We start from the raw sequence: 15416 nt of genomic DNA, 5'->3' as shown, positions 1-15416 counted from the left end.
AAGGCTCCAGGGAGACCTTAGAGCAGCCTTCTGGTACCTGAAGGGGCTCCAGGAGAGCTGGGGAGGGACTTTTGACAAGGGCTTGGAGTGACAGGATGAGGGCTTTGAGGCGGAAGAGGGGAGACTGAGACTGGAGATGAGGAAGAGATTCTTCCCAGTCAGGGTGGGGAGACACTGGAACAGGTTGCCCAGGGAGGTTGTGGATGCTCCCTCCCTGGAGGTGTTCAGGGGCAGGTTGGATGAGGCCTTGAGCAAGCTGGGCTGGTGGGAGGTGTCCCTGCCCATGGCAGGGGGGTTGGAACTGGATGAGCTTTAAGGTCCCAACCCAACCAGTCTGGAATTCTATGAATCAGGTTTTCATTTATTTTACACAGCAGTGGCTGAGTGACCTACTCAGGGTGTTTCTTGTAATTACCACAGCAAGTTAAATAATGCTTGAAACCTCCATTCTGCTGCTCAGTTCATGCTCTGAAGATGACCTCTGCTTAGCTTACAGTGAAAATGGTGGTGGTTGTCATGGCAGCCACATCACCCTGTGGCAGCAGCAGAAGGTGCTGGGTGTCTGTGTACAATGAGACTGTCTGTTGCTGAGGCTTTGGGGTTACGCTCACCTGAGGCTTTTCCTGTCTTTTCCTTCTGCCTAGTGTTGAGGGTGAAGCTCCAAGCAGTGAAACTGGCACCTCCTTGGACAGCCCATCTGCTTACCACCAAGGACCTATAACACACAGCTCAGCTCTGAGCCCAGACCACTACGAGCACTCTGCCTACGGGCTGTACTCTGTCTCCCCTGGGCAGCAGAGATCCCGGCGGCCCAAGCTGCAGCACTCCACATCCATACTGCGAAAACAAGCGGAGGAAGAAGCTATTAAAAGGTCAAGATCGCTTTCTGAGAGCTATGAACTCTCTTCAGACCTCCAAGATAAGCAGGTATTTGAGCTTTGTTACCTCATTTACGACAGTGGCAGCACGTCTGTAAGCTGGGCAGAAAGCTTTTCTGGCATCACTTCAGTTGTGATGCTGAAAATACCTGGTTTTGTTTTTTTTTTTGCCCCTGTGACTGGCTTTTCTGTTGTTCTGTGTCATGTCATCCCTGGCTCCTTTCCCATAGAAAGGTGTAAAAGATACATTAATAGTGCTAAAAGTAACACCACTTCTACTAGGAATTGGGATTGGGACTTATTGCAGCTGACGTTCTCTGATATCTCTGGGGAGAATTCAGAGGCTTAATTGGTCTTACTCAACAAAACTCCCATGTGCTTTACAAGGACCTAAGTGGAAGCTATGCAGATGTTCAAAGCCTTTGACCCTGAAAAGATTTCTGCAAGGCAGCCAGCCTCAGCCATTGCTTTGAAGTTTTATTTTGAAGGTAGTCCTGTTTGAAAGAGCTTTATTGCCACAGAAATTCATATTGATCATTCATAGAATCAACCAATCATGGAATGGTTTGGGTTGGAAGGGACCTTCAAGCTCATCCAGTTCCAACCCCCTGCCATGAGCAGGGACACCTCCCACTAGCCCAGGTTGCTCAAGGCCTCATCCAATTTGGCTTTGAACACCTCCAGGGAGGGAACATCCACAACCTCCCTGGGCAACCTCTCCCAGTGTCTTCCCACACTTACTGGAAAGAATTGCTTCCTAAACGTCCATCCTAAATCTCCCCTCTTCTAGCTTCAATCCACTTCCCCTCATTCTATCACTGCAAGCTTTTGTCAAAAGTCCCTCCCCAGCTCTTCTGTAGCTGCTTCAGGTAGTGGAAGGTTGCTCTAAGGTCTCCTTGGGTCCTTCTCTTCTCCAGGCTGTACAGCCTCAATTCTTTCAGCCTGTCCCCAAAAGGGAGCTGCTCCAACCCTTTGAACCATTTGGAAATGATGCTCTAATAGCTAATGCCCCACCTGGGCAGCCTGTTGAAATGCCTGACCACCCTTGCAGTGAAGAAATTGTTGCTAATCTCCAACCTAAACCTCCCCTGGCACAATTTCAGACCATTTTCTCTCGTTCTGTCACCTGTTACTCAGGAAAATAGACCAACCCCCACCTCACTGCAACCTCACTCCAGGGAGCTGTAGAGAGCAATGAGGTCTCCTCTCAGCCTCCTCCAGAATAAACACCCCCAGTTCCCTCAGCTGCTCCTCCCCAGCCCTCTTCTCCAGACCCTTCAGCAGCTTCATTACCCTTCATCTGGACCTCTTCCAGCCCCTAAATGTCCTTCTTGGAGTGAGGGGCCCCAAACTGTACCCACTACTCAAGGTGTGGCCTCCCCAGTGCCAAGTACAGGAGCACAATCACTCCCCTGGTCCTGCTGCCCACACCATTGCTGATCCAGGCCAGCATGCTGGTTTCCATCTTGGCCAGCTGAGCACACTGCTGGCTCACTTTCAGGCAGCTCTGACTTAAAGTTGAAGCCAACATTTGGGCTGGCAAGTGTGAGTTGAGTCTCTGTGCTCCCCAGATTCTCTGTGGAAGTAGGGACACAGCAAATTCTGATGCTTGATCTGGCTCATGCCAGCTCTGCTGTTTCCTTGGACCTCCTTCTGAGGTCTACATTGTGACCTCCTTTCCCCCCTTTGGCAGTCTCTGTGGCTAGAGAGCTCCTCAGGGCCTGATGGAGAGTGTAAGGCTTAGTCAAGGGGTCTCCTGCACTGCAGATATTCCACAGAGCCTAATTCCACCTGTCCTTTTCTGCCAGTTTGATAAAGCAGGAGGGCTGCAGATGGGATTTGGTGTTCGTTCAGGGAGTCCAAGACAATAAAAAGTGACAATGCTAAAGGAAGCTTGATACAGAGGAGCTGCTGATGCTCATGAAAAGCTCTCACTGAGATCTCAGATGATACTTCAAAACCCTCTAGGAAAAATGTGCAAAGCTTTGCCTGGAGGCAGTGTGCTTTAAAGAGGCATTTAAAAACTGCATTAAATATAGATGAAAGCTTATTAGAATCACAAAAATACATCTGTTTGGAAGAGATCTCCAAGATCATCCAGTCCAACCTTCGACCCAGCACTGGTCCCCACCAGGGGTGACGTGTCCACAACTTCTCCAGGCAGCCTGCTCCAGTGTCTCACCACCTTCATAGTGAAAAATTTCTTCCTAATGTCCAATCTAAATCTTCCCTGCTCTAGTTTAAAACCATTGCCCCTTGTCCCATCACCAAGGACCCTTATAAACCATCCCTCTGCAATCCCATGCCTTTATAAAATATCTCCTCTCCCAGTAAGATCTGGGAGGCCCAGTTCTGCTTTGATACCAGGCTGGGTGAAACAGTGACAGAATCATAGAATGGCTTCAGTTGGAAGGGACCTCAGAGATCATCTGCTCCAACCCCCCTGCCATGGGCAGGGATTCCTGTCAAGCAGACTTGGTAGCCCAAGGCCTCATCCACCCTGGTCTTGAATAATATCCCCAGGGAGGAGGCATCCACAACCTGTTCCAGAGTCTCACCACCCTTGTACTGAAGAACTTATTCCTAAAATCCAGTCTGAACCTATGCTCCCTCAGCATAAAACCATTCCCCCTTGTTCTGTTGCTAGACACTCTCATGACTCTCCCTCTGGAGATTCAAGACCTGCCTGGATGAGTTCCTGTGTGATCTGCTCTAGGTGACTCTGCTCTGGCAGGGGGGTTGGACTGGATGACCTCTCGAGGTTCCTTCCAGCCCTTAACATTCTGTGGTTCTGTGAAAAGCCCCTCTGCAGCCTTCCTGCATGCTCCCTTCAGGTGCTGGCGGGCAGCAGGCTTTTCCTCACGGGGTCTGTTGGGTCGTCTGGGCACAGCTGTTAGCACAGAGCTTCCAGCTTCTCCTGTCGGTAAGAGCCCTCGCTGTGAGCAGCATCGGAGGGTGAGAGCCATTGAGGGGGGAGCTGGCACTGCCTGCAGTCACTCAGGCCTTGTTGTTGGCGCTTCCTCAGGTGGAGATGCTAGAACGGAAGTATGGAGGCCGTCTCATAACGCGCCATGCTGCCCGCACCATCCAGACGGCCTTCCGCCAGTACCAGATGAACAAGAACTTCGAGCGGCTGCGCAGTTCCATGTCAGAGAACCGCATGTCCAGGCGCATCGTGCTGTCCAATATGAGAATGCAGTTTTCCTTCGAAGGGCCTGAGAAAGTCCACAGCTCCTACTTCGAAGGCAAGCAGGTCTCCGTCACGAACGACGGCTCCAAGCTGGGCCCCATGGTTGCCTCGGAGTGCGCTGACCTGGAGGAGGCGGCTCCTATGAAGTCTCCGGCAGCCTCCGCCGACTTTGCTGACGCCATCACGGAGCTGGAGGACGCCTTCTCCAGGCAGGTGAAGTCCCTGGCGGAGTCCATTGACGACGCCCTCAACTGCCGCAGCCTGCACTCCGAGGAGGTGCAGACCCCAGAGCAGGTGAGGAGTCGCGAGATGGAGAGGGAGAGCTGCACTCAGCCCAAGCCAGCCCTGCATGGCGTGGATCACAGGAAGCTTGACGAGATGACAGCCTCCTACAGCGATGTCACCTTGTACATCGATGAGGAAGAGTTGTCCCCACCCCTCCCGCTCTCCCAGTCGGTAGACAGGCCGTCCAGCACGGAATCTGACCTGAGGCTCCGTTCCATGAACTCTTCTCAGGAGTACTGGTCCATGACCCACAAAGATGATAAGCTGGACACTGACACGAGCTGCAGGAGCACCCCGTCGCTGGAGTGTCAGGACCAGAGGATGAGGATGGATCATCTACCATTGCTAACCATAGAGCCGCCCAGTGACAGCTCGGTGGACTTGAGCGACCGCTCGGAGAGAGGGTCACTAAAGAGGCAAAATGCCTACGACCGAGGGATCACGAGTCAGCAAGGAAGCCCTAAACACATCCCACACAGTATTCCTGCCAAGATGATATCCCGAGAGGAACAGGAGGCAAGGCACAGGCCTAGGCCTATCGAGAGTCACTTGGCTATCAATGGCACAGCAAACAGGCAGAGCAAGTCGGAGTCTGATTACTCTGATGGAGACAACGACAGCATCAACAGCACTTCCAACTCGAATGACACAATAAACTGCAGCTCAGAATCTTCTTCCAGAGACAGCCTCAGGGAGCAAACCTTGAGCAAGCAAACCTACCACAAAGAGACTCGCAACAGCTGGGACTCCCCTGCCTTCAGCAACGATGTGATCCGGAAGCGCCATTACAGGATCGGCCTCAACCTCTTCAACAAGTAAGTGCAGCCCTTCCTCCTTTGCTCTCTGGCCTTGACAGGGCTGTACCCCTGAGCCAGGAGTGCTGTTCTGTCAGGTAAGGACAGCTACTGCCTGATACCCCTGAGCCAGGAGTGCTGTTCTGTCAGGTAAGGACAGCTAGTGTCTGGTACTGACTGTTGGTTGAAAAATGATGCTGCTTGTGCTGACTGCTCACCTTAGAGTGCTTACAAGTTGACATCTTCAGAGTTAAACAGCTTCAGGGGAAAAGAGGAAAATGGAATTATGTGTACACAGAGTCATGGAAGCATTTGGGTTGGAAGAGAGCCTTAAGATCATTGAGTCTTAGCATTCTCTAGCTCTACCAAGTCTGGGGTTAACCCATAGCCCTCAGCACCATATCTATATGGCTTTGAAACACCATCAGGGATGGTGACTCCACCACTGCCCTGGGGAGCCTGTTCCAGCAGTTGAGAGTCCTTTCAGGGAAGAAGTTTCTTCTAATATCCAACTCAAACCTCCCCTGGTGCAACTTGAAGCCATTTCCTCTCATCCTGTCACTTGTTACTAGGGAGAAGAGACCAACCCCCATTTCTCTCCAACCTCCTTTCCAGGAGTTGTAGAGAGCAATGAGGTCTCTCCTCAGCTTCCTCTTCTCCAGACTGAACACCCCCAGTTCCTTCATCTGCTCCTTCTCAGCCCTGTTCTCCAGACCCTTCCCCAGCTTTGTTGCCCTTCTCTGGACCTGCTCCAGCCCCTCAATGTCCTTCTTGGAGTGATGTAGCAAAGAATGTAGATGGTGGTAGACCAGCAGAAGATGCATAGAATTCCTTTCTTGTTGAGAAATACGGTGGGGCAATCCTGATCCATTTTTGGTCTTACAATAAGTGCAAATTTCATCCTGCCCTGATCATGGAGGCATTGTAGAAGCTGTTATGTGGGAATTAGAAGTAGCAAGCAGTGTGAGATGAGTTTCCTGTTCACCATGGGCAGAGCCTGGAACTGGTTCAGCAGATTGCACCAAAACTTTGGTGCTAAAACCCGAAGCGCTGAATGTTTTCTCACTACAGAAATGTTTATTCTGTATCATAAAATGTGCCTTTCTCCCTATGAACAATGATTTCTCCATCTATGGAGTTGCTTAGCTTTCTATAAAACAACTTTCTCAGGTTTCTTTGTTTTTCTGGAAACACTTTGTGCTTTGGACACTCGCCTGCAGCTGCAGCAAATCAGGAATGCGACGACAGAGGGTAAAAAACAAAACTACACAACTCTCAGCTCTTCTTCACAGGACTGAGGTTACAGAGTTCTCAGCAGGACTGTCACACTCTGAAGCTAAGAGCAGCAACGTGGTTGGCATTACAGTTGCTGTTTTCTGATCACTGCTCAGTTAATCCCAGTGTGCCAGTTTCCCTGCCCCAGGATGGGTATCATTTCCTTAAGCCCTTTCTGGCACTGGTGTTACAAAGCTCCTCAGAACACTTACATGAGAGATGCTAAGTGCCAGAATTGATTCCCCCCCCTCCCCGTTTTTATTTAAATTGCTGTTGGCAGCTCACAGTGTTTGTATGAGGTTTGGAGGTTTTCTACAGGCTATCTGCATGAAAGTTTTGCAGCTTCTGAGAACTAACAGGTCACTGGGTCATAGAATTGTTTGGGTTGGAAGAGACCTTTAAGATCCTTGAGTGCAATCATTAAGCCAGCACTGCCAGGTCACCACTAAACCATGACCCTCAGCACCACATCTCCATGCCTTTGAAACCCCTCCAGGGGTGGGGACTCCACCACTGCCCTGGGCAGCCTGTTCCAGGGTTTGACAACCCTTTTGGGGAAGAAATTGTTCCTCATGTCCTACCTAAACCTCCCCTGGTGCAAGTTGAGGCCATTTCCATTTGTCCTACCACTTATTATGTGGGAGAAGAGACCAACCCTCATCTAACCTCCTTTCAGGGAGTTGTAGAGAGCCAGAAGGTCTCCCCTCAGCCTCCTCTTCTCCAGGCTGAACACCCCCAGTTCCCTCAGCTGCTCCCTCAGCAGCCTTGTTCTCCAGACCCTTCAGCAGCTTCACTGTCCTTCTCTGGTCAAACTCCAGCCCCTCAATGTCCTTCCTGGAGCAAGGACCCCAAAACTGAACCTAGTGCTGAAGGTGTGGCCTCACCAGTGCTGAGTACAGGTGGACAATCACTGCCCTGGGCCTGCTGCCCACACCTTGCTGATCCAGGCCAGGATGCTGGTGGCCTTCTTGGCCACCTGGGCAATGCTGGCTCATGTTCAGCTGCTGTCAACCAGCACCCTCAGGTCCTGTTCTGCCACACATCTTTCCAGGCACTCTGGCCCAAGCCTGGGTCGTTCGTGGGGTTGTTGTGACCCAAGTGCAGCACCCAGCATTTCAGTGGCAGTGCCATTTAGTTCTTACTTGCCTGTCTTCTCCAGCCTGAAGGAGCTGACTCTCCTTTTCTGCCTGCAGTGCTGTGGTTTGCTGTGTTTGGATGAGTAGGTCAGTGGTTCAGCTCTTAATGGTGTGTTGTCACATCAGGGATAATTAAAGCTTTTCAGTGCCTCCCCCATGAGGCTGCACGTTACAGTTCTAAGTCTGGATTGGCCAGGTCTGGCTGTGCACACTTCCAGGGCTGTGTTTTGATCTCTGTAAAGAGCTAACAGGACTTGATGGCAGCTTTAAACCAACTGGAAGTCATTCAGAGGGGCTCTGCAGCTTTTCCTGGGTGGGAAGATAAATCTGTGTGCTTGTTTTGGAAGATTTGCAAACATGAAGGTGCTTGGAGGGGCAGTGGGGAGGGAGGTGCTGTCTGGCATTTGAGAGACTTGGTGTTCACTCAGGCTCAGGGTTTTGCACAGTAATTAAGCCTCAAGCAGTCAGTGATCAGTGAACTTCAGGCTTGATGATGCAGTCTTTGGAATCAGTTGCAGAGGGGTGTGAGGAAAAAGGTGAATGGAGGAAATGCTGCAGCAGCACGCAGCAAGGAATAGGAGCACTGAAAGTTGTCACACTTCTAGTGGCCTGCTGGAAGTGAGAAGAAGAGGAGAGAAGGGGCTGTTACTTGAAACACATCTAATTGATCTTGCTGCGTGGGCTTGAATGGCTTTGTATGCACTGGCTGGTTGTAAGATGCCTTCAGCCTAATCTTAACAGTGAGTTCTAAAGAGAGCACTGCACAGAACCCCAGGCAGCACCTGTCTGTGATCTTCTGCTCTGTGTGATTGTTTCCATCCCCCCACCACATTCTCTCTCCAGTAATGATACAGAACTGAAGGTTCTCATTACCTTCTGCCACATCACTCTGATTCTGTTGGTAACTTGGATTGTCCCCAATTCTCCCACATTTGATTGTGGCTCTACAAGTTCCCAGACTGTGACATTTTATAGATTTATTTCCCCTCTGTGCAGCCTCAGCTCTTGGACCATCATTGAATGTGATGGTGCATGTGTCTGTAAGATCTTTGAAAATGGGAGCTGGGCAAGTTCCAAAGCTTTCCTCTTTAAGGAGTTCAGGAGGAGACTCTTGGGAATGTATCAGGTGGGATGGCAAATTGAATGCAATTTGTTGAGGTTAAGTGAAAGGGTAGAGATTGTGTTGATCTGCTCTCCAGGCTTTACAAGTGATGATTTCTTTTAGGTGAAGAATCCTTTTCCTTTTTACAGCTGTGCTATACAGGTCCATTAGTTTCAAATCACTTCTGACCATTATGCTCCCTTGTTCTCAGCACACAAAGCATGTCCCTGCTGACTGCAGGGGGAATTGGACAAGATGACCTTGGAGTGTCCTTTCCAGCTCAATGCATTCCATGGTTCTATGATTCTGTCTTGTGTGTCCAAACGTTTATTGACAGGAAAGCCAGGTCCTGGGTGTGTTGTAAAGGAGGATTGCCCAGCCTGGTTAGACATGAGCCAGGAAGGGGATCTGCAGGTCAGATGGACTTCCTGCAACTCAGTCCCAGCTTTGCAGTTCCTCTCTCATGATGTGGCAAAAATGCAACTGCTCAGCAAGGGTCTGCCTGTGCATACAGTTCTATGTTACAAACTGCTGCTGCTGCTGCCTATCCTGTGACCAGATTGTCCTGCTTTCAGCTAGAGCAGAACTGATTCTGGGCAGGGCTGTCACTTCCCAGCTCAATCTCTGCACTCTCTGCAGTTCAGGGCAGGTTTGCACAGCCAGGGGCTGCTTCTAGCAGGGAGAAGCCGATGGGGAGAGCTCCTGCCAAGGGCTGGGCTGCAGAAAGGCTCTGCCTTGGACTTGCTCCTGTGCAAACCAAGGGCACTGCCACATCTTGTGGGTGCAGGAAGTCAGAGGTGGCACCTGCAGGGAGGAGCAGACAGGTCAGGTGGCCTTCAACTGCCCAGCAGGGGATTCCATCCCATGGATGGCATCTTCAGGAGAAAGCTGAGGGATCACCAGGGTCAAGCCCCTTCTTAACTGGCCAGTGTCCCAGGAGGACTCTGTGCCTTCTGCCTTCCATTCTGATCTGTGTATTCCTGAGTCCAGTGCCTGAATTTGGTTCCCATCTGCTGCTGAGTCCAGTCTGGGACTTGCCTAGTGCCTGCCCCCAGCACTAGTGGTGCCAATGGTGCCATCATTGCCATCAGGGCTTGGGTTCCACATTGGTTTCTGTCTGTCTCTGTTTCAGTGGATTGTCCTTCTTTCCCTCCCAGCTGGTTTAGTTTCTTTCCCAGCCCATCAGTCCCTCTCTCTTCTTCCCTTTCTCTTCCCTTTGGGAAGGCAGAGGGCTTCATGAAGAGCCTCTGGTGCTCCGCTGGCATGCAGTCCAGCCCTGACACAGACCCTGGGCTAGGCTGCATTTTGAAGGCCACTCTCCAGTGTTCAAGTCAATGCAGCAGAAGCATTTTAGATGTCTTTTGGCCACGTGATCTTCCATGTAAGGCCACAAAGTGAGGGAGCAGCAGAAGTGTTGGCAGCGAGCTGCTGAGAGGATGTGAGCTCCACCCAGGCGGAAGGACCTTGCAGAGCTGCCAGATGTGCCTTTCAACTTACCTATTGCACCAAGTCAAAAAGGGTTTTTCCACATGTCTGCACCTTCCAGAGGGATGTTTGGTACAAGAAGTTCATGTTTGTTTCATTTCCACCTTTAAAATGGTCCTTGCAAATTAAGGTCCCAACCCTAATGGCAGATTAATCCCTGTCATTTTCTTTCTGGTAGGTGAAATGCAAAGGATTTAGAGCCTCAGAGAGGAGCATGAACTGTAGTAAATACTTTTGCTTTGGGCACCAGGGAGTGTTGAAACAAAGATGTGTTTAAAAGCATGGAAAGTTAGGATCCTCACAATTGAAGTTTCAGCAGATGCTTTATTACTTTCCTGGCTTTCCTGTTACAATGATTTCCAGAGGCCCAACAGCAGTTTCTGACCAGAAGCCCTTTCCTAGAATGGCTGATTCTGGGTGGACTCAAAGCAGAGCACACTGGTGGGCACTTGGTCACTGTTATATGCAAAACAGGAGCAACACAAAGGTCCTTGGAGAATGGAGAACACAGAAGAGTAGAGAAAAAACTATAGGTAATAAAAAGCCATTGTCAAGGGTCAGGGCTGGGCTGGCCACTAGATGAGTGCCAGGGGATCTCCATTGAAGCCCTCTGCCTTCCCAAGGGGAAGAGAAAGGGAAGAAGGGAGAGGGACTGACAGGGTGGGAAAGAAACTAAAGCTAGACTGGAAATGAGAAGAATCTCATGGAATAGAGACAGAAGGACACAAACCAATATGGAACCCAAGCCCTGATGGCAATGATGGCACCATTGGCACCAGCGGTGCTGGGAGCAGGCACTGGGCAAGTCCCAGGCTGGACTCAGCAGCAGATGGGAACCAAATTCAGATGCTCGATTCTGGAACTGGATTCAGGAACATGCAGATCGGGATGGAAGGCAGAAGGGATAGAGTCCTCCTGGGACACTGGCCAGTGAAGAACAGGCTTGATGGTGGTGATCCCTCAGCATTCTCCTCCTGAAGATGCCATCCATGGGATGGAATCCCTTGTTGGGCAGTTGAGGGTTGCCTGTCCTGTCTGCTCCTCCCTGCAGGTGCCACCTCTGACTTCCTGTATCCCAGTGTGGGGCACAGGATTTAGCAGTGCCCTTGATCTGCACCCCCAGCCCTTGGAAGGAGCTTTCCCCATCAGCTTCTCCCTGCTAGAAGCAGCCTCTGGCTGTGCAAACCTGCCCTGAGCTGCAGAAATTGCAGAGACTGAGCTGGGAAGTCACAGCCCTGAATAGAATCAGTTCTGCTCTGGCTGAAAGCAGGACAAACATTTTTCTGGGGATTTTATCCCTTGATCAGTTTGTTTGAAACTTCACCTTAATGCTGAGTTTGGAATCCTTGTGCTGTTTGAAGCAGTACACTTTATAAAAGATGTTTAAAACCTCACCCAAACCAAATGATCTCTGGCCAAGAAATTGCAGCTAAGTGGCAGCTTCTGCACATCCTGCTGGCTGTGAATGGCAGTAGTGATTCCCCGCTGCCAGGAGCTGTCAGATGGTGTGGTGCCATTCATTGCCTTCCCAAAGGAAGGAGTGCAGGTGCATGGCCAGAGAGCAGGGCTCCCAGGGAGGCCTGGTGAGGCCAGCTGTGTTGAATCAGAGCTTTTCTTCAGTGGGGTTTGAAAGGGATGTAGTCTGGGAGAAATTACACTAGAAACCATTCCTCCCTCTGAGGCAGAAGGAAAACACTACCTAGAAAGGTTTATTTTGCAGGCTCCAAAGCCCTGCCAATGCAAATCCAGCCTTTGAGACTGATTTGCTTATAAACAAGGCTTCAAGAGCCCTTTTGACTTGCTGCTTGAAAAGAGAGAAGAGAAAAAAAAAAAAAAAGGAAAGGAAAAAAAAAGCAACAGCAAAGTTGAAAAAGCCCCAAGTGAAAAGGGCTGTGATTGTATTCTCCTGTTTGTTTTGACTGCAGGCTGGAAATACCAGGTTTACCAGTTGCTGCAGGCCAAGCTGGTAGGATTTTCAGGTTCCATTCTGCCAGCAGTGCACTGATGGTTGGAGCAGATTAAACCGGACCCAGCGGCTGAGCCTGAGCAGGGTGAGGGAAGGCGTCCTGCCCGCGGGCCAGCTCTGCTCTTGGTAGTGGCAGGCTGGGCTCCTGTGCAGCAGGAGGAAGTTGCTTGTCACCTTCCCTTCTCTTGTGCCACCGTGAGGGTGGCAGCAGTGGTGGCTCCTTGCCAGGTGGTTGTGGTTACCAGGTATGTGTGGTGCTAGCGCTGCCCTCAGTCCCTGCCTCCTCAAACCCGTGGTGCACCTACCTGGGCCCTGTCCGGCGGAGTACAGGGCAGGGATTAGTCAGCACTCTCTTGGCCAAGGGGTACAAACAGGCTGCCCAGGGAGATGGTGGGGTCAGCATCCCTGGAGGTGGTTAAGAAAAGCCTGATTGAGGCACTTAGTGCCATGGTCTGGTTGATTAATTAGGGTTGGGTGATGGGTTGGACTTGATGGACTTGGAGGTCTCTTCCAACCTGGTTGATTCTGTGATTCTGTGTTTTCAGCCAAACTTGGGTAACATTAGAACAGTTTGAATGTTTGATGTGACTGTGCCTATTATCATAGAATCATTAGGGAAAAGACCTTCAAAATCATTGAGTTGAACTGTAATGCAACTGCCATGGCCACTAAACTATATCCTGAAGAGCCACGTCTACAGGCTTCTTGAACACCTCCAGGGATGGGGACTCTAGCACCTTCAGGGCAGCCTGTTTCAGTGCCTGACCACTCTTGCAGGAGAGAAATTTTTCCTAACATTCAACCTCCCCAGCACAAATTCAGGCCATTTCCTCTCATCCTGTCGTTAGTTACTTAGGAGAAGAGACCAACACCAGCCTCACTCCAGCCTCCTTTCAGGGATTGTAGAGAGCAATGAGGTCTCCTCTCAGCCTTCTTTTCTCCAGACTAAACCACCCCATTTCCCTCAGCCACTCCTCATATGACACCCTCCAAACCTCTCACCAGCCTCGTTGCTCTTCTCTGGACACCCTCCAGCCCCTCAATGTCTTCCTTACACTGTGGTGCCCAGAACAGAACGCAGCACTCAAGTTGTGTGCTTCTCAGACTCATTTGTGAGTCAAGCAGGGACCAGAGTCACGTTTGGGATATCAGATGTTGGGAGACACTGTGCAATGTCCTCCCCTCTGGCAGTGTTCTCTGGCACTGTGACTTCTTGCCATGGGAGCCAGTTGTGCTGGTGCCAGTTTGTGAGGCTGCTGCTGAGGAGAGCCTGGTGAGTGCAGCTCGTGGCCGTTTGCACCCTGCCACTCTCCTGCTGATTGTGTCATGACACAGGGGTTTGTGGAGGGCTCTTTTCCTGTACTGTTTGGTGGAAGGCTTTATGGCCTTCAGGGTACATCTTGGATGTGAATGAGCATCAACCACTTTACATTGCTGGAGCAGAAGCTAGGCTATAAATATTTCTATAATAAGTTTTCCCAGATGTCTTTTACTGCCCATTCCCCCTTTTTTAATTTCTGGAAAGGGTAGTGACAGATGGAAAACCATTCCCCATGTGTTCTCAGTCCATGCAAGCATACTGTTTTGGGGAGTTTTCTCTAGCTTCCTTTCTAATAGGGTATCATGAAGGTTCCCACTGTTCCCAAGTGCCCTCAAGGGATTTATGGACAGGGTTAATAAGGCAGGAGGATCTGTTGCGTTCTGCAGTGATGTATCATATTTTGACCTGTAAGCACTGAGGCCCCACAGGCTTCATTTAATTTGTGGTGGGGATGATTTTATTCACAAATGAAAAATGACTCTTAATAAGAATTGGATGCCAATGCCAGGAGCAGACTTTCTCACACATTGAGATTGCTGCCTCCAAGCCTGGTTCAATGCATTCTATTCTTGGCTTAAATCACAGGAAAATGCTGTTGGAGGGCACCTACCAGTGTTTAGGTCTCTGCCTCGAGCCTTAGCACTCATCATAATCACCCCCTTGCCTCCCAAGGAGTTGGGTTTTTTCCTCTTGGTCCTTCACTACAACTGCATTGCAGTTACGGAATCACAGAATTGTTTTGGTTGGGAAAGACCTTTAAGGTCATTGAACCCATCCTGGGCTGCATCCAAAGCAGTGTGACAGCAGATTGAGGGAGGGGATTCTGCCTCTCTGCTCTGCTGAGACCCCACCTGGAGCACTGCATCCAGCTCAGGGGCTCCCAGCACAAGAAGGGAATGGAACTGTTGGAGCAGGTCCAGAGGAGGCCACAAAGATGATCAGAGGGCTGGAGAACCTCCCCCATGGGGACAGGCTGAGAGAGCTGGGGCTGTTCAGCCTGGAGAGAAGAAGGCTCCAGGGAGACCTTAGAGCAACCTTCCAGTACCTGAAGAGGCTCCAGAAGAGCTGGGGAGGGACTTTTGACAAGGGCTTGGAGTGACAGAACAAGGGGAATGGCTCTGAGCTGGGAGAGGGGAGATTGAGACTGGAGATGAGGAAGAAATTCTTTGCAGTGAGGGTGGGGAGACACTGGCACAGGTTGCCCAGGGAGGCTGTGGATGTCCCCTCCCTGGAGGTGTTGAAGGCCAGGTTGGATGAGGCCTTGAGCAAGCTGGGCTGGTGGGAGGTGTTCCTGCCCATGGCAGGAGGTTGGAACTGGATGAGCTTTAAGGTCTCTTCCAACCCAGAGCAGTCTGTGGTTCTGTGATTCCCTGAATGTTAACAGACATATTTCTTTGTTTGACTAAGCAGATGGGAGAGAAACTTGCTGAGTGCTGGCAGGGTTCTAGCAAATGCACAACTGCAAATGGCAGTTCTCATTGGAAATCTCAGACACACAATAATGATGCTAGGGAGAAGGCGCTGGTTTCATCCTGCATGAAAGCAGCTTTAACTCTTCAACAGAGCCTATGCTTGCCATCATTTACATGTAGGGAGAGACTGAAGGTAGTTTGGATTCCTAAGTACTGTTACATTCAGAAAGCACTGCAAAACTCCTGTTTGAAATCCTTAAAAGCTGCCAGATGTGATTAATCTGATTTTTACAGGAGATTTCTCAAGCATTCATTAGTTTAAATGTTGTAATAAGTGTATTCATCTGGTGTTCCTCTACACCCATCACATGCCTTATGAATTCCCCTTGAGATGCTGAACGTACTCCCTGTGTTGCTTTCAGTCAGGCTGAAATCTGAGAACAAGCAGTTTTAGGCTGTCTCCCTTAGGTTGAAAGTTTGTTGGAAATGCTTCTAATTATTTTAGGCTTTGAAAGTACAGACTGAGTAGGAGGGAGAAGGTGTAAATCAAACTAAGTTGGTTCAATTTACCT

General features: G+C 50.2%; 1 protein-coding gene across 1 annotated transcript in view; it reads left to right on the top strand.

Moving 5' to 3' along the window:
* Positions 1-644: 644 nt before the first annotated feature.
* The window catches only part of IQSEC1 (IQ motif and Sec7 domain ArfGEF 1), a 58875-nt gene continuing 44103 nt past the window's right edge, over positions 645-15416 (top strand). The window contains exons 1-2 of the mRNA XM_054387542.1: positions 645-927; positions 3904-5168. Coding sequence (XP_054243517.1) covers positions 3910-5168 — 1259 coding nt within the window. The 5' untranslated portion in view covers positions 645-927; positions 3904-3909. The remainder of the gene's footprint in view (positions 928-3903; positions 5169-15416) is intronic.

This window comes from Indicator indicator, chromosome 15 (assembly GCF_027791375.1).
Source record: "Indicator indicator isolate 239-I01 chromosome 15, UM_Iind_1.1, whole genome shotgun sequence".
Taxonomy (NCBI): domain Eukaryota; kingdom Metazoa; phylum Chordata; class Aves; order Piciformes; family Indicatoridae; genus Indicator; species Indicator indicator.
The sequence above is the reverse complement of the archived record's forward strand: the minus strand, read 5'-3'. Positions and strand labels throughout refer to the sequence as shown.